General features: G+C 44.4%; 2 protein-coding genes and 1 long non-coding RNA gene across 6 annotated transcripts; 1 reads left to right on the forward strand and 2 right to left on the reverse strand.

Moving 5' to 3' along the window:
• Window positions 1-88: 88 nt before the first annotated feature.
• Window positions 89-1,164, reverse strand: LOC124194634 (vegetative cell wall protein gp1-like). Of its 2 annotated transcripts, XM_046588914.1 has the most exons (3): window positions 1,094-1,164; window positions 540-1,001; window positions 89-503 (listed from the first exon to the last, which is right to left on the reverse strand). In XM_046588914.1, the coding sequence occupies exons 1-3, from the start codon at window positions 1,097-1,099 to the stop codon at window positions 207-209; spliced, it is 765 nt and encodes a 254-aa protein (XP_046444870.1). In that variant the 5' UTR covers window positions 1,100-1,164; the 3' UTR covers window positions 89-206. The 2 variants fall into 2 exon arrangements, with proteins under 2 accessions (XP_046444870.1, XP_046444869.1); XM_046588913.1 differs by having other exon boundaries at window positions 89-1,001.
• An 8,175-nt stretch (window positions 1,165-9,339) lies between these two features.
• On the reverse strand, window positions 9,340-19,476 carry LOC124194640. Of its 2 annotated transcripts, none has more exons than XM_046588920.1 (5): window positions 18,849-19,476; window positions 13,721-13,866; window positions 13,387-13,446; window positions 10,679-11,375; window positions 9,340-10,611 (listed from the first exon to the last, which is right to left on the reverse strand). In XM_046588920.1, exons 1-5 carry the CDS (start codon window positions 19,063-19,065, stop codon window positions 10,535-10,537), a joined length of 1,197 nt encoding a protein of 398 aa, XP_046444876.1. In that variant the 5' UTR covers window positions 19,066-19,476; the 3' UTR covers window positions 9,340-10,534. The 2 variants fall into 2 exon arrangements, with proteins under 2 accessions (XP_046444876.1, XP_046444875.1); XM_046588919.1 differs by having other exon boundaries at window positions 13,721-13,869.
• LOC124194641 lies at window positions 9,562-12,926 on the forward strand. Of its 2 annotated transcripts, none has more exons than XR_006875008.1 (4): window positions 9,562-9,643; window positions 9,752-9,932; window positions 10,544-10,640; window positions 10,704-12,926. It is a non-coding gene; the product is annotated as an uncharacterized LOC124194641 (long non-coding RNA). The 2 variants fall into 2 exon arrangements; XR_006875009.1 differs by having other exon boundaries at window positions 10,544-10,613.
• Window positions 19,477-21,673: the final 2,197 nt, after the last annotated feature.

Genomic DNA, 21,673 nt, shown 5'->3' on the forward strand with positions numbered 1-21,673 from the left:
AATCTGATTTCCTTTCTGTGATTCTTTTGATTCTTGGGTAGGAATTTGGCGCTTGTCACGAAAATAACCCCGGACGGACACCAAAATGTTGTGAAAGAATCGCTTTTTATTTTTTCATTTGACAGTCACAGTTACAATAATTAAATAATGATTAATACGATCTTTCAGATCCTCTTTTCCTGGGCGAATTTAGAAACGTCAAAGTTTCATTTGCCGATAGGAGGCAGAGAAGAAGGCAGAGGAGGCAGAGGTGGGAGGATAGACTGGATGGCATTGGCGGCATCAGAAAAAAAAGGAAGAGGTGGAAGAGACGGAAGCGTAGGAAGAGGAGGCAGAGACGAAACTGGAATAGCCGAAGAAGCTAGTGCAGGCAAGTCCATTAGATTTGATGGCCCGGCTGCTGGAGACGCTCCCGAACTGGATGGACCGGCGAAATTGGGTGCTGTTGGAACCAAATTGGTTGCTGGAGAAGGTACCGGAGCAGCCGAATAAGATGCGGAAGTTGGATAAGTTGCTGGAGAAGGTGCCGGAGCAGAAGTCGGATAAGCTGGTGGAGAAGGTGCTGGAGCAGCCGAATAAGGTGCGGGAGTTGGATAAGCTGCTGGAGTCGAATAAAGTGCCGGAGACGGAGTAATAGGTGCCGGAGTTGGGTAAGCTGCTGGAGCCAAATAAGTTGCAGTAGCGGACGGTTTGGTTGGGTATGCTGGATAAACAGTTTCGGGAAGAGCGGCAACGGCCGGCACGGCTGGCATGTTCAAAACGAACGAAATGTTTCCAGGTGTTGGCCTGCGTGGCTCATAGGGTCGCTGGTAATAGGGGCGCTTCGTCGCTGGTTTCAGCCCAGAAGGAGTCATCGGTTTGTTGTTGTTGTAGTTGTTTTGATGGTTGTAACCGTAAGGTTTCATAGTAGTCGTCGGGAAGAGGAAATTCAAGAATCGGTCACTTCCGGCAATACTTCTTCCCTGGACGAAAACCACCATCAGGGCGAGTAACAAAATCACCTGCAAATTTTCAAAACACAACATTTCAAAACAATCCAAAAAGAAATGAGAAAAAATTCGAATTGAAAAAAGAAAAAGGAGCACAAATTTACCTTCATCTCTGGAAAGATATGAGAAGCTGATTGGAGCTGGAGTTGATGTGTTGAAGCTGAAAGAGCTGAGAAAGATGTGATGATTGAATTGCAACAGCAGACCTCTTTTTAAACTGTTTTCCACTCTCATCAAGAGCCGAACTTCAGCCAACATTCTAAGGTCATTCATTCAATTAATAATTTCATAATCAGCTTTTACCTTGAAATTTACACCCCGTTAATGTTTTCCGTGAACCCAATAACCTTCCGGCCGCTCGAACCTCTTCTGCGTATGTGTTGTTGGTTTTATTTTAATCCGGACACTCCCATTTTTCATTGACACGGCATGCCATTCGTGTCATTAAGGTAATCTAGTAATTGCTTTCGTAAGTACGTACCGAGAACAGCTCACGCCATTGTCGCCCGACGATTTTTCAATGTTGATCATCATTAATAATAATCCGACATTCAACAGGGACATGAAATGTACATATCCCCCCCCACTGTAGCAGCAACCAAAGTTGACTAAAACACACGCTCGTATATATTCCAGAAGGTTATATGGGCATGTCTGAACCATCTGGGTCCCCCAATTTCCCCGTCTCTTCTCTCTCTCTATGCCGGCGTCTATACAGCACAGCCGGAAAACAAATCTTGATTATTTGAAATGGATATGAAAGCTTTAAAATGGGGTTCCTATACACAGCAGTGAGTGCAGCTCTTATATGACTGCCGTATCAATGTTTGATGGCGATTTATTCCATCAAGCGTTCCAGGGCGCATGATGGGAAAACGTCTCGAGTCCCCACTGCTTCTAGAATGCCAATGATAAAACTTGAATCATTGATGGGCGAATAGTCAACCAGCAACAGCTGAGTTTCAGAAAAAGTTGAAACGTCAAGATGTTGGGGGCTAACTATCAAACATTAACGAGAAATCCTGTCACCAGCAACGGCGCGGTGCCTTTTTAAGGCCATGCTAAATGCATGAGCTTCGTTTTTGTTTTTCAATATTAGCAAAAGGATCGAGGCAATAGGAGCGAGATCCGAAGGAGAGAGAGAAAACAATTTGAGGATAAGGCAACATTAAAAGAACTCGCGTTTGTATATTAGATATCCCTTTTTTCTTCTTTTTGTGTGTGCCAGTGTCTAGTCTATAATGCAGACGCTTGTATTAGCACCGTTATGTATAGTTTATTGACCTTTTGGGCCAATATAGTAGGAGCCGGAGAAAGGAGAGTGACGTTGTCTTCTTCACCAAGCGACCGGCTCTTGTGTGTACATCACGAACCAGCGAGATGCCACTCCACGTGAATAAGTTTCCGGGAAGAAGTGCGGAGAATCCTTCAAGGATCGCAACCTTTTCTTCCCTGTGTGTGTATCGCATTTGAAACTCGCGGATCCAGAGAGGAGGGGGGTAGCAAATGCCATGACTCCTGATGGTTTTAACATGATGGCAAACGCGCGGTTCAGTTGGTGATCTAGTTGATTAGTCAGGTCTATATATGACTAGCGTTTGTTTCACATGTTCAACAAGGCTTCAGCAGCGGGAAGGTGAGTTTATCTTATTGATCAACGACATTTTTCGCTTCCTTCTCTCTTTTGTGTTGCGACGAATTTCTCCAGTCTTTGTTTGACGTTTCTCTTCGTTTCCTCATCGTCCCCTAGTGCTCTCATCATCGTGACTGGCTCGGAACGGGGCTGACAGGTCGACAGCTTTCCGATGATGGGCAAAAACCCTTCGTCGTTGTAGCCCCAAAATAAGGCTTCAAATGAATTATCGATTGAGCCAATGGCGCGTCTCTGCGTAGCACTATTGTGTATATGTTGGGGCCCAGACTACTTGTTACCAGACTGGCCACTTAAGTTCATTTCAATAAGTCTAATGGGACTGTGTGAACGAGTAGACGGGCGATAGTCCCACCCCGATGTGCGCAGCTGGAACAAAAAAAAAGAGCCATCAGTATTAACGTTGCAAATCTAGTTTGCCAATATCTACGATATCTAGTTTTATTGGATTATTCGGATATATTCGATTAATTAGTTTAATTTAGTTTTTATTTTACCCAATTATTATTAATGAATATTGTTTTAAATACAAAATTCTATGAAAAACTCGATAATTAAAAAAAAAAATAAAAAACTTTTGAGTTAATTTTCGCAATCTGGCAAATGCAAACCCTGGCCATCAGCCCATCACAGATTGCAGACTATAATTAAGCGAACGACGCATGAGTCATGAAACATGTTTTTTATTTTATTTTGAGTAGTGTGAGAAAGCAGAAAATACTAGAAATCATCGATAAAACCTAGGCAAAAGTCTAGTTTAGTGACCTAAATTTACGCTATCACATCACACCTACAGCTAATGCCATGCTAATACAGCAGAACAGCAGACGAAAAATGGCAAGTTGTTAGTTGTTTGTACCAGATTGAAATGTGATTTATTAATATAATTTTGAAATGTATGAAAAGAAAACTAAATTGAATTAGTTTAAAAACCCTTGCAAAAGTTATTTGATGCTAAACTGTCAATAAGTCAATAGCCTGCAACACACAGTTACATACAATGTAATCTAGTGTGATGTGGTAGTGTGAATTTAGTCACTAAACTAGACTTTTACCAAAACCTACAAGGAAAGGGTTCCTGCACTTCACAACTAACTTTTTGGCAGGTATGTTTGTCTTAATTTTGTAAAACTGAGTGTGTATCATTTTGTAGTGTAAAGGTTGGCAGGGGCAGACACAGAATGTTTGGCTTTTGTTTTCTTGTCAGAGGCCAGGCTGAGGCCACCATAGCCGAATTTTAAAAGAATTATGAAGGTATCAGAGTTCAAGCATCTCAGGAAACTTTTTCTTGTCCAACATCATCCATGTAAGCAAGTTGCTTAGTGGTTCTCGTTGGTGAATCAACTGAAACACTCAGAATGATATACCAATTTTTGCAATTCATTGAGGACTACAATATTATTTATTTAGTTGAAAAAACTCCTGTTTTTAACTAAATTATTAAATTTTGTTTTTTAAAAACTAAATTTGCGACGCTACGCAGAACTTTTTCAATGTGTATATCCTTTTGACACGATCATCCATCAAAAAGTGACAAAACGAACCTGACGTGCATCGAGTGGCTGCTCTGTTCCAGCTGGCCCTGTATATAATTCCCCATCGTCAAAATATCATACGCAAATAAAAACGAAAAAATCTCGAGTGGTTGTTAATACAAAAACTCGACTGCACAGGAAAAAAACAGGAGGGTTGCGTTTACGAGTTTCCCGTTTTTCTCTCTCGCCAAGTTTGGCCGTTGTAAAACGTACGCGTCGTTTTATAGGAGTAATCACTCTCTCTCTCTCTTGAAAGGACTTTTGCACCGGGTCATAATATCGATTGACCCCACAGCCCTGTCCTACCCCTATAGGCTTTAGCCCCTAAATAGACGAGTCCTCCTACAGCATGTATGTGTAAACGAGCGTATTGTGTCGTGTTGTCGGTCCCGCTGATGACGGCCTCACTAGTTCTACTACCTACTTACACGAGAGCACACACTCTGTAAGGACCTTTTTCCACCCCTGCCCACCTTTCTATTTATTTATTTATTTTCTTTTTAAGGGACTCGACAGCGGCTAAAATGTAGACCGGGGAAAATAAAATCAAGGCGAGCGTGACACCTTGTCGTTGTCGATCCTTCAAAATAAAAACTCTTTCCCCCCCTTTGGCACCGGTCGAGCTTTTGGGGGGAGGCCGTTGTATACCATATCCTGGAGCCTCCCATTTCGAGCTCCTTATATATATAAGCAACGGTCGTTATAATAAAACATGGCGTTGGTGGTAGCAGCGAATAACAAATCATCATCTATCTCGACCCAGCGATTTTGATCCCTTTGAAAAAATAAATAAACCGGCCTGAATGTTATTTTTTTTTTCTCGGGAGAAAATGGTCGGCGGGAGTGACTGTATATGGGCGAGCCGGTTTGATGTATTTGTCCCTGCCCTCCTCCTACTCCTCTTGCATCCGCTTTTTTAACTCTTCCAGTTCACGAGCGTCTCGAAGTGAGGAGAAGGAGTGAACTGGCAAAGTCAGTCAGCCATGGTTATTATCCAACAATGAGGATCAATCAAAGAAGGGGGGGGGGGGAGGCCCGCCTCGGTTGATGTTTGTTGTTGTAACGCTACGGCCTCCTCTCCTTTCGTGAGTCCGTCTAATCGGCTAGGGCGGACGCCGTTTTTTTTTTTCGTTTATTTTTTCCAATTTGAAACTTTTTTGTCATTTTCTTGTAACTCTGCGCGCTGCAGCAGTTGTCCGGGAATGAATTCATCATCTTCCAAGTAGGAGGAGATGGAAATCGATTTATAAAGAGACTGGACACACGTCAACCTTTTGACAACTCTGCATCAAATGCAATCAATAAAATACGGGAGAGAGAAAAACACACACAAGAGGTGCTGGCTCCCGAAGAAGAAACGCTGGGCGTTGCCGCCAATTTGTACTGTACTCCCGAACAAGGAAGCGCAACTTTCTCTCTCGTCTCTTGTTCTCCCTGCCACTGCATTATACGAGCCCGTCTACGGTGCTCTGTTCCGTTTTCATTTTTGTGCGCGTGATGTATACACAATTGGATCGTGCCGACTTCTCTTCAAAGAGCGAAACCAAGAAGACCCTTGAACGCGTGTAGGCAAGATAGTTAGAGTGAGAGAGAGAGAGAATTAATCATGTAGATGGGATTACATCCATTCCGTGTTCAAGAGATGTTTCATATGCTAATCGAGTCGCACCAAGCGCATTCCGACATTGAAAATTCACTAGCGAGGTGGGGGGCTGAGCTCTCTCTCTGTGTGTTGATTATCAGTTACACGGCGGCGGGAACGGGAGCGGGACAAAAAAATATCCAGCCGTTTTGCGGATGTAGACGCGGGGGCGGGACCTCTATACAAGTCGTCTGGGGGGAAATGAACGGACGCCAAAATGAGTCGATGAATATAACATGAAATATGGTAGGGGCGTGTGCTGCTGCTCGTCTGGTTACATGTTAACACCCGCCGGTCGATCCTTTTTGCGTCATCGCCAGGATCAAATTTCTCCAACGACCCAATGAAATGCTTGTGATATCTTTGGCTCACCGTTTCTTTTAATTGTTAATTAATGACGTCATAATCTGGCTCGATCGGATGATTCATTATTCATGACGTAAAAAGGCTTCGAAATGTTTTTCCCCCAAAGTTTTTTTTAGGCCAGAGCCGATTAATTCATGGTGGCGCTCCCGAAAGTTGGAAGAAATTCTTTCTTTTTCAATTCTTTTTTCAAGACAAAAAGTTAAAAAAACAAAAGAAAAATGGGCGACATCAGAGAGACGATCCCTTGTTGCAGCGGAGATGTAAGGAAAGATACTGGGTGGGTACTAGGGTTTGTCGAGTGTCGTGCAAATGAGGATATCTCTCCGTCCATAATAATCACGCTCCCTTGTCGTCACCCACTTGCGAGTTTTTTTCACCTGCTGTCCTCTCAATTGTCTATTTGATGAAGTGCTTCTTTTCTTTTTTCATTTTCCCCCCTCTGCTTTCACTTAAGCAACGCTGGGTGGTGCTAAACTTTTCCTCTGTACGTTTCTCAAGTGTTTTTGTGTGTCGGACGGAAAGTCGCGTCGTCGTTGGTTCGTTATCCTCACAGATCTTTCCGGAATGGCGTCTCTGTGTACATTATAATATATCTCTCTCTCTGTGATCTCCATTTGCTTCTCCTGGCTGGCTGGCTGACTGTGTACTATACGCATAGAGTATCTTATCGGTGTTTCACATCATGCACACTCGACTGCATCCACCCTCGCCCAGTTGTTAACTATCGATCGTCCATTGTTTTTTCTTATTTCAACTTTTTCTTCTCTTTTATTCTTCCGTGAACTTGTTTGCCTGTTTATTTCATTCAGATGCGCTACGTCTGAATCGTATCCCCCCTCTCTCCAATGTCATGCGGATGGTGCTGAGTTATTCACATTTCTCGAGGGCAATCTTGGAAGACATGGATTGAGGCCAAGGTGTGCAGTTTATAGACGGTGGCGGCCAATGGGCGCAGGTGTTGCGTTGGCACTGGCAACTTGTGGATCTCTCTCCCCCCACCCTATAATATGTGTGGGTCTGTTCGATTTAGGAGCCATCGCTATTTCTACAATGCAGATGACGTGTGTGGAGTGTACGGCGTGGAAATCCGCAGGGTGGGAATTCGATTACGTCTCCGACATCTCCGACATTTGTCACAGTTCCATTTGTCAAATTTGCATACGAGCATAGAGAGTTGGATTAGTATTGGGTTACCGGGCACAGCTAGCATCTCTCGCCCGACCGTTCTCAGATATCGCCGAAACAGACAAATGCGGAAAGACGATGGCAGAGTTATTGATCCGCATTTCCCTTCCTAAAATCATCATTGTTCTGTATACAGTCGGATCTAACGTTGTACACACATACTCTCTCTAGCTATATGCGTGAGTGTATTTTCTACACGACGACTCCTCCCCCGTCTTTTTCTTTTCTGGATAGAAAAACAAAACAACCCAAAAAGTATGGCGATCATCGCCGGTGAGCTGCTGGTTGCAGGAAAGGCGATCATTATCGTTTTCTCCGACCTCTCTCCGCGCGAGCTTCAAAAAAAAAGGGGAAAAAAGAATCAAATCGTCGATTTTGCTTCGCCATAGTCCCGGGTCAAGACACGCGATTCCTTGTTTACCGGCGGGAACTTCCGCTCACGTTTCTCGCTCTAGATCCGCCCGATGGGCAAAAAGCAAGTAAATCGAAAAACACTTTCGGTCGGCCGCTATGCCGCTGAGCACTGCCGCCCTGTGACCTGTTTGGATTTCCCGCCGAATCCCGAGAAAATGTTCCCGACCCGAAAAAAAAAAATGGCCATATTTTTCCTTGTGCGTCTATAAAGTTAGTAGCCCCAAAGTTTTGATGGTACAGGAAGGAAGTCGTGGCCATTTGATAGGAAGAGGAACAAAAGGAAAAAAATGCCCGGTCGTGTGTGTGTGTGTGACGCGCTGACGAACCGACGAGTTCCCGTTTGTGAACGCGCAAGGTTCGGCGTGTGTGTGTGTGCCGTCGGGAGGGGGGACTTGTGGAGTCACGCGAACTGATAGCCCAAGACTGATACACACACACGCCCGGCCGGGCCACCCAATAATATCAGTCCCGGAATTGTGTGTTTGCGAACGGATAAGAAACAAAAGGGCCAGGCCCCACACATACGGATGGATGAATAAGAATAATAATAATAAAAGTTCCACCAACTTTTCTATATCGTCGCATTTAAAGGTCTAAGAAGAGAAGAAATGAGAAAGAAAAAAGAAGAAAAAAAGATGACGACGCGATGATGATCGAGTCCACCTAACCGGCTGCCTGCCATCCACATCTAACCGTCATAATAATAATAATAATAATATTACCAGTGCTGCCGAGTGCGCTGCACAGTCCCGTATTTTTATTCACTGGCGGTGTGTGTGTGTGTGTAGGTGATATCTTTCTGCCGTGACCGTTTCTCACCCGCATGACGGACCTTTTATATATAAGAGACGGACCGTTTTCTAGCGCAGACACGATCCGGGGGGAAAAAAAAGGAGAGCTAGACTGTCACGAACGTTTATCGTGGAGCAGCTAACCATCGCCCGCCGACCCACAATCTTTTCGACATTCCCCCCCCCCCCTCTTCTTCTTTTTCTTATATAAGAACAACATAAATACACAAATATATGGCTGCCGAAAATAGTAGGAGAGCTAGGAGAGGTTTGTCAAATGTTTATAATGTCATCCATCATCGCCGCAGAGTGGAGTGTACAGCAGTCCGACATAGGCGATATACGTATAGGCCAGCGCCTTTGTTTCTTATTGCTGCGAAAAAACAAAAAAAGTTGATCGTCCGCAGTATATAAAGAAAAAAAGTGCTGAGCTCATCATATCGTGAGGAGTCGCTTTTGTTTTTTGACAAATAGAATAAAAAAGAAATCACCCGAGGATATGAAGTTAAAATACTACACGCCGGCGTATGTATCACTGGTGAACCATTTATCTTCATTGCTCTCTTACGGCTGATGTCATTAAGTGAGAACTTGTGTGTGTGTCGTCGCTTCAACTTTATTGATTGATATCCTGTCTATGAATTAGAAATCAAGTGCGTACAATGGCGACGACCTTATATTGTCGAGAAATGTTTGATGATGTCCAATATATCAATCGGCACATTACAACGTATGCACAATTCAGAAGGATCACTCAGAAAAAAGAAAAGTAGACGAAATGTTTATTATTATTATTATTACATAGTCATCCTCCCACACAGGGTTGCCGATTGAAAATTTTGAAAATAAAACGGGCGAAATATTTATTTACCGGACGCCTACGCCGGGCTCGGATGATGTAACACACAACCTTGGAAATCAAATGATCAATAATATGTTTCCTTCTAGATATATAGCGTCTGAAACGTTTTCTTTCCTTCTTTTATTCCCCGCATTTCTTTCTTTAATTCAGGATCGGAATATTTGCCGAGAGCGATTCTATTATGTATAGTAGATCTAATATCAGATGGGTATGTGTGTGTAGAGTATTTATCACCTCCCACCCACCCACCTACACAAAGTTTTTCCTTCTATTCCCCATTTTTATATATGTGTGTGTATCTTCTTCTTTTCTCCAGGAAAGAGAGAGCGAGGAGCTCCAATCTTCTTCGTTTCAGCCCTCCTCCCAGCTGCTGGACGAGTGATTTATACAATGGGATAACATGCAGAGAGAGAGATGGATGGTGATTCCGCCGAAAAAACCGGGACTCTATAATAACAACACAACAGCTAGACCGTGCGCGTGAAATACAGCAAACGGTATCCACCTGTCTCCTCTTTCTTTTCTTTTCTTTTTTTGAATTCACTTTCCACTTTTCTTGTTGATAGCATTATTATTATTATGATACGTAGTGTGTGTATGTATAGGCCTATACAGAAGAGAAGGATGCGCACAACAAATAATCGACAAATAGAGAAGAATAGAGGGGAGGATTGCGGTGCAACTGGGCGAGCGAAAGAAAAAGGAGAAGGGAATTTGTTTAGATATTTTTATCGACTGTGTTATTATTATTATTGTGTGATGTATACCGATATACGGGGTCTATCGGGTGGGATTATTATTTCCTTTTCTTTCGCTTGACGGGGCGAACAAATTGGATGGAGGAGGTGCAACACAACAAACAACCCAGGAACGAGAGAGGTGGGTGGGGGAGGGGGATAAATGTTCCCGGTGTAAACACGGCCAATAAAGTATCAACGTCTATGTAATGTGAGTGTCGACACCACAGAGTGCAAATGTATTTTTTAAAAAAGGGGGAAATGTTTTTAGTTTTTTTTTTAGTTTTTTAAGTTTTTGATCGGGTGTGAAATCAGAGTAAATGTATTTATATGTGAAACAGGTGAACTAATTATATTTGATTTTAACTAAGACAATAGGACGTCATCAGAGCTGTGAAGAGCGTCAGGATCGAACCCATCGCCCACCTTCCAGAGTTGACTGTAAATTTTTTAAAAATCATTTGAATGGTAAATTATAAATTCGAATTTTTAAAAATGATATTTACCGTAAATTAAAATTTCCGTTCGTAGAGTCAGCGATTGAAGAGTTTCGGCGCTGGCGACGTGGCGGCTGCGGAATATTCGCTCGCCGTGCTGGTGGCTGTCGGATGCGATCCGCCTCTGGAACTGGTGCGCCGATTCCGCCACGGCGTTGCTTCCGCCGTTGGAGTAGGTGGACGAAGATGACAGGGTGGACCAGTAGGTGACGGAAGACATGGACGGTGCGGCCGCTGCCTTTTGAGTCGAGTAAGGGATGGCGGCCTCGCACGTCACCGTCGCCGTGTTGCTGCTGGAACTGCCCTTGGTGGATCCTGACGACTTGCCGGAACGCGGGAAATGATCGCGCGACTGCAGTTCCAGAACGGAGAAACTCGTCTCCAATCCGGACGACGTCCGGCTGACGCTGGTCTCCTGGATCAGTTCCGGATTGACTGGCACGTTGTTGATGAGCCACCGGATCTGGGCGGCCGGCCGTGAGGGATCCGTCGTGCAGTTGAGTTCCACCGTTCCGTCTTGCTCGTTGATGACGTAGCCGCCAAAGATTTCCGGTTTTTTCTTTGGTAAAATGACGACCGACAGAGCCGCACCTCCCGAAACGGATCGAAAGGCCGGCCCTTCGCCCGAGGCCTCGCATCGGAAGAATCCCGCCGTTGCTGGAGTCACCGAGCGCAGAACCACCGCCTCTCTGACCGACCGTTCCCTCTGTCCCAAAAACAGAAAACGAGAGCAGCAGCTAATAAGTATTTGATGATTTGAAACGCCCTTGGGAGCAAAAGAGCCGAGTCCGCCATGTTGCTTCCATGTTTCACATTTAATTGGGAATCGGAAATCCATTCCGGCTGACTCGGCAGTCATCAACTGCGGACGTCAAAAATTCGTCGATACAATTGACGAAATATTTTGGTTGTTTTCCTCTTTTTTTTCTGGTTTGGTTCTACTATTTTTTTTTCGTTACGTTGCCATGACGAACTGGACAGATCCTGCATCATGGATGCAGTTGTGCCCTCCTTTCTCTTGATGGAAAATTGACTTTTCTTTTTTTCCTTCTTATCTGTGTACAGCTTTTTACTCATTCACCGATTCTTTCAACGAAAAAGACCGTCATCGCTGGATTGTATTGATTACAAGACGATGTACATGCCTCGGGCAGGAGGATATTATTCATCATTGAGATCCTCACTAGATCAGATGGACCTGGATGTACGTTTTTCACTTCCTACTTTTTCTCGATAGCGCCTAGAATTTCCCAGTGAATAAGAGATATAGTTACTCCTGTCCATTGTTTGCATCCATTAGCCTCGGCACGTTCCACATGGATACCATAGGGGGGGGTCACGGCGTCCTACTCTGGCACTAATCGGAACAGGAACGTGAGAGAGTCTTTCGTACTTATTCTCTTGTTTCACGCCCTCCCTTTTTTTTTGTCTCTCTCTCTTGCGGGGCGTGGTGATGGCTGTAATCCAGCGCGGATTTCTTGGGCGACATAATAAGAATTATAACCCACTCTGGATCGTCCCATAGAGAAACTGCTTCTAGATCATCGAGTGCAACTGCCATGTAAAGATTTTCGGCTATAGGAGATTGATTTTGTTTCATGTAGTTTGTGCCATTCCAGTTGGAAACAGACAACTGGCCCACACGTATTGCTACATGATGTTATACGGAGCTGGGCACAAAAAGTCGTTGGAAAGCCAAACAAGTGGTTTTGACACTTGATGAGCTGGCCCAGCAGTTTCTTATGTATACGTTGCATCCATTCTGCTCCCGATTTCTCTGAACAAATTTCCCCTTTTTTTTCATCAACCCGTTTTTTTTTTCTTGTTGGCCTTTTGTTTCCTCTTTTCTTTTTGAACTCTGACGTCGTTCGTTTTTAAATTTCAATGCAGACGCTGACAAGAGAAAATAAAAAGGAGGCAAAAGTTCAAAAAGGAAAGAAAAATAAAAATAAAAAATCGTCGGTTCGGTGGGGTTGGCCAATTTGAATGTCTCCGGTCCGTCGGGACACAATCGTGTAGCGACTGGGTGCCGGCACGGCGGTGCTGCACTGCAGTAGAGCGGCAATCAGCCGCGCTCTTGTGTTGATGAACATTAGCGAAGCGCGTTTCCTCTTTCCATCTAACCTCCTCCTTCTTTTTCTTTGCTCTTCTTGAACAGCCCGCAAATAAAAAAGGCTTTCATCAGTTATTCAACATCAGTTCAGCTGCTCCCTATTATTGTGTACGGAAAACCTCCAATAAAAACGTTCGAGTTAAATTTCCATTTCGCTGATGCGCTAGATATTCCCTGTCTATATTCTAAAATTGGGAATTTACATACGTAAAAAGACATTTCTTGTGGATGGAAGAACCGATTAGTGTCAGCACAAAAGATATTTGAAAAATGAAAATAAAAAAAATTGAAAAACCCAACCGGAAATCAATTAAATGGCAAATTTTGTTTTGATTGCTATTCGTCTAGATGAAATTGGTTTAAATGTTAACGTATGCATAGAGCACATAGAGCTTCTTTTTTTTAAATGCGTGGCTTATTTTTTCTGATTGGCAGTCTCCCCGTTCGTCATATTATATATAAGCTAACGTGTGTACAGGCCTATCCAACTGAAATCGCTACGGACAAACGGAATGGAGATTTCGAAATCGTTGCTATAGTGATGACTCTGTCGACATTCTTTTGAAATTGCTGGATGATATTTTGTGTGTGTGTCTATACTCACGTCAACTTGGATGCCCTCGACGGGATAAATCTGAACGGAAGGCGTCCTCTTCGGCTTCCACTTTTAAAATGAATGTTTCCATTCGTATGCGCATATGAGATGTGTCGGGCCAGTAGCATCCAGATGACGTTGCCAATATAAGACACGACCGAAAACCAAGCCATAACAATACAAAAGAAAGAGAATGAGAAAAGAATCAGAAATGCAGGTTATTTAATTAATCATCGCTGGCCTTTATGTATCGGATTGCATGTCATCTTTGATGGCATATTAACTCGCAAAAGGGCACACGAGTCTATTTATGATCTATACGAGTCCTACGACTGCTGCTTACCTCGTAGAATTCCTCGCTGTCTTTGTACCACTTGACGGAGTAGAGTTCGTTGTCAAATTCCAGGTCGACGTCGCAAAGGAAAGCGGCCGGCTCGCCCACGGCAACGACGCTCGGCACTTCCACATGTTCCAGTCGAATCGACTCGGCTGCTAAATAAAATCACCAGGAAGAAAAAGAATAAAACAAAACAAATTAGCGTTATAACCGGATTCCCTACGCCAGTTTGAACATTTTGAACAATCGGAAAATGATTTCACGCTCAAACGGCCCGCCAATTGATTCGGGCCAAAGCCTCGCCCTCCGTGGAATTGGCGACGGCGGATGAGGAACGCACAGAAGAAAAGAATCAGATACACACAGAGTCTACTTAGATGTGAAATACGCACGTTAAATAATGATCACAACAGGAAAGAGGGGGGAAATCCCATCAGGGAAAAAAATGAAAAGGTGGAAAAAAGAGAAATACTGAGCGAAGAGTTCTCTCCAGTTGTGCAGCTGGCAAGTTGCACAACTGATTCCCACGATATAAATACATTGAAATAAATATCTATATCTTATATATGTATAGAGCTATGGAGGTAGTATGCCAGCGTATATATACGTAATGCAATAGAGGCAGCACGGCTGCCAGGTAAATATCGTGTGCGCTGCCATCAGCCCCTTGGAAGAGAAGAGAAAAAATGAAATAAAACTGAAGAAAGAGCTCGAAATCCTATTATTGAATTCGATACAGACTATTTATTCCCGAGTTTTGAATCTACGTGTGTTATTGTTGTTTGGGGGGGCACCCGTCGAATTGATGCTGTCGCGCAAAAAAGCAATCGAAATAACACAGAGAGAGAGAGACGGTGGACTCTATCGGATTGCCGGGGGCTGACAACACGCACATTTATTTATGTATTTATTCTTTTTCCACCCAAACGAGAAAAGAGAAAAAGAGAAAAAGAAAGGGCCACAAATCGGGTTGGGGATGTAGCGCAACACGCAGTCCCACAATCGGGAAAATGGCATATCATACACACACACACATCCGTTGCTCTTATATAATAATAATTGATATTGGCTGGTAGGCAGCAGCGAAAGATTGTATTCCTTTTCATCATTTGACGTCCATATAGTCCAGAGCTCCATTTTTTTGTTTTTTGTTTTGTTGTTTTTGTTTTCTACCTTTTCAATTATGAAAGAAGGGGAAGCTGGGATGACAAAGGGCAATAGAGACACGCAGGAAATACACGTGGAAAAAAAAGACGAGAGAAAATCCTAGACGCATTTAATAGTAATAGGTGTAATCCCGACTACTTCTTTTATTTGGTAGGGGGGATCAATTGGTGCGCACAACTGTATGGCTATTACACGTCATGGGCACTGGGCACTGTTGTATACAAGTAAAAGAGAATCGCCCAGGATATTTGTGATTAATCTTTTTGTTTGTTTTTTGTGTGTGGTTGTGTGTCCATCATATCTCCGCGGATTTGGTCGACTGGGGAGCAAAGGTGATGGCCCTATTGTATTCCTTCATTTTCTTTTCATATGACGATCATCCGGAATTGACGATATACGATCCATAATTAAAGATGTTTTCTAGATAGGTCCGGATTAAAAGTTCCCTTTAACTTTGATTGCAGTAGAGATCATTCTAATGTTATAGTGATAAGAAAATATGTGCAGTGAGGAATTTTATGTAACGATAATCCTTTTTCCTTACCCCACCCTTTTCATGTTTTGTTTTTTGTCAATTTTTGTTTCTCCGACCTTTTTCCTTTTTTATCGCATCATCCAACCCCCACCTCAGTCGCAGGTTTGGTTCGTGGACAAGTGGACAGATGAGCCTTTTCTCTACGACGCGGTGGGCTCAACGTGAATCTTTAATTACGTGAATATCTGTAGCCTCTCTTCTGTGATTTCCGACTAGAGTTTTGTGTGTGTGATGGATGGGGTGTGCCTATCCAGTCTGGTTAGAATTTACATCTGGATTGTTACTATTTTGGGGTAAGTCATGATTCATTTAACTATGTATATATAGCCATTCTCACTGTTTGTATACGTAATCCCACCCACCAGCGTGGCCTTCAATTTTTCTTTACCGCCTCCCTAGATTGTGGGTTAAACGAAAGGATTGTAAAATATCTCACAGAGACGAAAAGTTAGTTAAAAAAAAGGTAAATAATCGCAGGGGTGGTAATCTATACGTTTTTGGTTTTTGCTCAGCTGTCAGATTTGACGTAGTTGTTGAACATTGCTCGGCAGCCGATATTTTTGAAACAGTATGCACGTATCCTAGTCCGAACCGTGGGACCCCCGAGCTCTCTTCCGGGAACCCAATAACAAGCAAAGTTCTTATCTTTATATCCATGTTGTCCACGCGTCGTTGAATCATCAAATAATCCAAAAACTCGCCGTCGATTGCGCAGGGCAGTTCAGTTTTCAGCCTATTGAACCTGCGATGTGTGTGGTCATATTTATATCCTTCAGATATTGTTAGATCATATTCATTGGAAATTCAACTTGATTCCAGGCCGTTAATTGCCTGGCTCCAACACGGGGACGGACACGAATAAAAGGGCGGCGGGAACACAAGTCTATACATCTGCTGGACGCGCGGGATCGAGCTCGGCGGGATAGTCCTATATAGAATCCTTTAGTCTGGGGCGTACAAAGATGTCAGCCAGGAATGACTAATAGAGCAACTAGAGAGAAGATGTTCCGCACAGCTGGTGCTGATCTCTATTTTATGCATAGGCCCATCCAACAACCGTGGGATGGGGGGGGGGGGGGGGTACACAATACTACTAATAAGACCTCCCACTGAAGACCAGTAGACCGGCGGAAGGGGGGACACTGTGTTGACACGTGAGAATGATCAAAGAGCGTCGTGCAGAGTTGGATTTAAAATACAAAATGAAATAAAATTTTTCGGTTCTTATTTGACTTGCAATGGGAGGGGGGATGAATACATTCGTGTGTATCTGCTGTGCAAAGTCGGAGCGTTTCTTTATAGGTCGGGAGAATGTGTATGTAAGACTCTGACGGACCCTTGTTGATGCATCCGCACCATTATCGTCATCCGCCGGTACACACACAGAGGGATGGCAACAGCAAGGGAGATGACGAGAGGAGAGAAAGAAACGCCCAAGTGCCTTCCGAGTCTCCACTTAGACACAACGGGCCAGCAGTAGACGACGAGAGTCCGTTGAAGAATCTGCGTCGCGAGGCCCTGGCGTACATGTGTGTATTTTATATACAAGAAGAAGAAGAACTTGCATCATTAAATCTTGTTTCGTTGACGAGAGCGAGAGAGCGACGCTTCTGCTGGCCACTCCATTCAAGATTTCTTTGCCTTCACCCAAACGACTCCTCCTCCTGTTATTTCTCCCTCCGAGCAGTACAGCACAGGTCCCCGACCCATTGGATTTCGATCCTCTTTTTTTAAATTTTATTTCCAAGTCATTGGCGCTTTTCATAGTTTTGACGTCAGGATTTTTGGGCGTTTCCATCGTCACTTCATAAACGTGTTGGCTCTAATCTCTAACAAGTAAATCTCCCCCGGTGTACAGCACGGTTTATTATGCGCTTTTTCTTTTTTTTTTAAATTTAGTCTTTTACTTCTTCTTCTTACTCCGCCCCAGCAGTTGCGTGACGGGGGGTTGTTGTGTAATGAACGGAATTTTCCCTCTCACTAATTGCGACCGGTGGAATAAGAAAATAAAGGAGAGATATACACGGGGGTAGGAACAAGTGGGCGACCCTCATTAATCATTTTTCAGTTCCGCGTGCAGCCGTTGCGGATTTATTCGAGTCAGGAAAAAACTCAATTAAATTCCCCGCCATGAATTGTGTGGTTTTAATATTTTCCCCTCAAAAAATTATTGTCCTCATATTTCTCACGTGAAATTAATTTTTTGCAAATTCCGTTTCGATCATTATGATTACGGAATTTAAAAAAAAAAAAAAGGGAAATTGTTATTTGATTTGAAGCAAATGTCTCTCGGCAATCGGTTGACAATTGATGTCCCGGGGCACCGGATCCATCCGCATTCAGTTGTGTTTGCTGGATATGAGTGTGTTTGTACACGCGCGTCGCGGCGGATGTTTATTAGAAAGGAATTAATGAGATCGGGCGCTGCTGGCGCGTGTACAAACATGGTGGGCTGGTGGCTCAACAGTCAACAGTCAACAGCAGCAGCAGTTGACTCAATAGGGCGGGTGCCGACTCTCTCTTTAGTTGTTGTATTGCCGCAATGTTGTCGAGTGCTTCCCCGCTGATACACACACACATATGCATACACACACACTCGATGTGGTGTGTCAACAAATGTCCGTGTATCCGTCCCTGGCCAGCAGCAGCAGAAGCAGCAGCGCGTTCTGCCATCCAATCAAGCCCCGATGGTTTCTCATCATCGGACGCTCTCAACGCAACGTCGCCCAGCGTGTCCGCCCGTGTAGACACACACTAGGTGTAATGTTACACGACGTCGTGTGACGCCAGCCAGCCAGCCAGTAGCAGACACAAAGCAAAAGAGTCAATACGGGGATGGATGTGTGTTGACTGTGGGATAAGCGGCTAGGAGCTCTGGTGGTGGTGGTGGTGGTGGTGGTGGTGGTGGTGGTGGCGGGGCTTTTTTAATCATGTCTAACGACGTCGTTTGCGGCTATAAAAGCGACTCGATATACTCACGACCGGCGCTTGAGCCTCTCCTCGGCGTCGTCGGCAATTATCAAGGCCCCCTTTTTTTCCCGCCCGCGCTCGCCCAAGAAAGATGATTAGTATTCAAAAAACCAAAAAAAAGATAGAGAGAGAGAGATGGATCGTTATTTTTTCGGGATCGAGAAAATATGGGTGGGGGGGCTCGGTTATATAAAAAGAAAGACGGTCGGTCGCTGGAAAACAACAACCCAAAAATGTTGTCACCAATTGAGTCATCAACGGCAGCCATCCGAGACGAGTGCTGCACATTTGTCTGTTGATCCTTTTGCTTTTTTATCCGCTCAGAGTCATCCGATCCTTCACGGGAGTCGATGCGCTTTTTTTTGCTATTCACCCAAAACTTCCCCGAGCTGTGCATTATACATACAATGAGGGTGGGGGTGTCTAGGGTTACCGTCGGTTGGGAGAGAGAGTTGTTCTTACCTTCAAGTAGAGTGAGGAGCAAAAGAAGGAGCGGTAGGAGCAGTAGAGAGCGAGCGCTGCTGGTGGTGGTAATGGGTTGGCGGTGATGGATCAAGTTGCCACCGTCCATTAAAACCACCGCCGTCGAGGAGGAACAACAGCAACACGGTCTCTGATGTTGTCTCGCGTCCTCCTCCTCCTTATTGGCTCCTGATCTCCTTCTTCTTGTTGTTGTCATATCGCCGGCGGATTAAGTTGCTGCCGGGGCGGAGTTGCCAACTAAAAAACCAACACAATAGATCGCGGGTTGGGGGGGAGCACTTTCTGCGCCTATATCCAATTCACGGTGTACTAGTCGACGACGGCACTGCTCACGAAAAGTCATCCGATACACTTGCAATTTTTATTATTTCGCCAAGGAACCCCTACCAAAAAATAACTGACGCACACACGGAAGAGCAGACGACACCCCGAAAGTTTTGTTTTTTTGTTTGTTTGTTTGGTTCACATTCCTCTTTGCTGGGACATGCTGGACGCCGAATGTGGAAAACAAAGTGCCCAACAGGACCCAATGAGAGTTTGTCCGTCTCTGTCAAAGTCTGGCCGTTGAATGTAACAAAGTTGTTGTTGTTGTTGTTGCAGTTGCATCCACAGCACCAGCGGGGGGCTGGCTCCTTCAATCAAGCGCGGCTGAACGACGAAAATGCACGTCAGCCCAGCACGCCGGGAGTCCTGGAGATATATGGAACAAACGACGACGAGTGTCTAAAATAGAAGAAGAAGAAAACAAACGTCGTTTTATCCGCAAGAAAAGTCTGCGAAAGAGAAAGAAATCAAAGGAAAAAAGAAAATAAAAAATAGACAAAACACAAAACAAAAGGAATATAAATAAATAAACGACAGTAGGAACTTTTCTTTTTATTTGGGGGGGGGGGAAGAGTTGTTTTGTATTCCCTTTTACTTCTTTATAGACGCGTAGTCCCCCTCCCTGTATACCCTCCCTTGTTACATCGGAAATGAAGCGTCAGAACGCGCTTCGGCTGGCAGCACTTGATCACGCGCCTCTAATAGAATCGATTCCCCCCCCCCTTCCTCCTTGTCCCGCCACGCTCTAAGGGCAGAAACAAGAAGAGAAAAAACGACGGGAGTCGTGTGAACATTTCACCCGATAAATAAAAATTAACTTTTAGCTGCTACAACCAGAAAAACAAAAAACAAATAAAAACAAATTGAGTAGTAATTAATTTCATTCAAATGAGTGAATCCCCCGCCTATTTGGTAAACTTTGCATTTTGATTTCCAAGAATGCCGGAAGTCAAAGTTTAGTTTATTTCTCAACTTTGCCTGTTATGTTTTCTTTCCTTTTTTCTTTTTTTGGATCAAGATAGGATCGTATTTCTATATGGAGCCAGGAGAGAGCGGATTTTTACGAGGGGGGCCCTGCGGAATGAAACCGGTCCGGAATATACAAGAAAAGAGAAAATGGGAAAAATGGAAGGAAAGTATCTAAAGGTTTGAAAGTATCCGTCTATTGGGACCCTGGCCGCCTCCAAAAAATAAACCCAACTTTTCCTTCCTATATGTATATTCAAGGGTGGGCGAGTATATATCTATACATCCTCTCTTTTTCATTATATTCTACCCTTATCTCAGATTGGCCGGCGTCCCTGCCAAAGTCTAAAGGAGACAACTCTCTGGACACCTATCTGGCCGCGGTGTGCTCTTCCCTACTAATTCGGAACAGCTCCGACCCTCGTTTCCTCATTTCCTCGTTCTCATCTCTTGTTCTCCCATACAGCAATCTTCTACACCACCAGGGCTAGAGAGCTAGCTAGCTCGCCTCCTGGCTTTACTGAATAAGGGCGAAGGGGGGGGGGATAGCACATTTAATACGTTAGGACGTTTTCCCAAAAACAGGAGCCGAGATCCAATCACTGGCCGCCGTTCGGGGAATGTGAAACAATTGGCAAGCCACAAGCGTCCGACCGCCCCGGCATCGGCCCAGTGATCAGCGCCAGCCAAACACCACCAGCAACAACTTGATTCACTAGCCGCGGCCACTAAATCACGACACTACACCCCGCTCATTCCATCATCCATTATTTACTTAAAAAAATACAAGAAACACAACTGGAACAACAAAATGAAATCATCAAATGTTTAAGGTTATTCAGTCAATAACAAAAGAGGATCGAGTTAAAACACTGTGATTAATAGGATCATTGGCCCGTCTGAGGAAACTAACCTGCAAAATGCCCCCTCGCCGCTGGACACGAGAGAAACCAGAAGGCCAATGTGATGACGGAACGGCTCTGCTGCTGGCGCACTAGAAACACTGGGACTGCTGACTGGACTGAACGTGAGTGATTAGTATTTAGTCGGCCGGATATTGTTGTACAGCCGGGGTTTTTTTTCGAGTCCGTCTGCTGCTATCGGTCTGGTGTTGCTCCTTTTATTTATTCTGTTGATGCGGAGAAAATGGTCAAAGAACGGCAGCACCGCCAACGTCCCCCGTCTCCGAAACTTTCCTTTTTCTTTTTCTGGCTGTGAAAATGTCCCGTTCACGTTGAACCGCACGACGGTCTCCTGTACGTAATAGAAGACGAACGACAGTGGGAATGGGAGACGGGCAGAGGTCGAGAGATGAGGGCAGAACGCGTGCAACGAGTCGGATGAACGTCGGTCGACTGAGTTAAGTCCCGAGCCCAGCCGTCCGACCAAGTCAGCAGCTCTTCTCCTCTCCCGTCGTCTGCGTGAGTGGAACAACGTGCGCGGGCACCACCTCCCTCCAATGGGGGGGAAATAAAAAAACGCCGCTTACCTCCTCCCTAGTCTCGAATCGAATT

This window comes from Daphnia pulex, chromosome 5 (assembly GCF_021134715.1).
Source record: "Daphnia pulex isolate KAP4 chromosome 5, ASM2113471v1".
Lineage (NCBI taxonomy): Eukaryota > Metazoa > Arthropoda > Branchiopoda > Diplostraca > Daphniidae > Daphnia > Daphnia pulex.

Excerpts from the sequence above, each read along its gene's own strand:
- LOC124194640 (XM_046588919.1), bottom strand. The coding sequence starts at position 19,065 with ATGACAACAACAAGAAGAAGGAGATCAGGAGCCAATAAGGAGGAGGAG. Across the intron at positions 13,447-13,720 it reads ACAGCGAGGAATTCTACGAG|TGGAAGCCGAAGAGGACGCC; the intron begins GTAAGCAGCAGT and ends TCATTTTAAAAG. Across the intron at positions 11,376-13,386 it reads TCGAGGGCATCCAAGTTGAC|AGGGAACGGTCGGTCAGAGA; the intron begins GTGAGTATAGAC and ends TTTTTGGGACAG.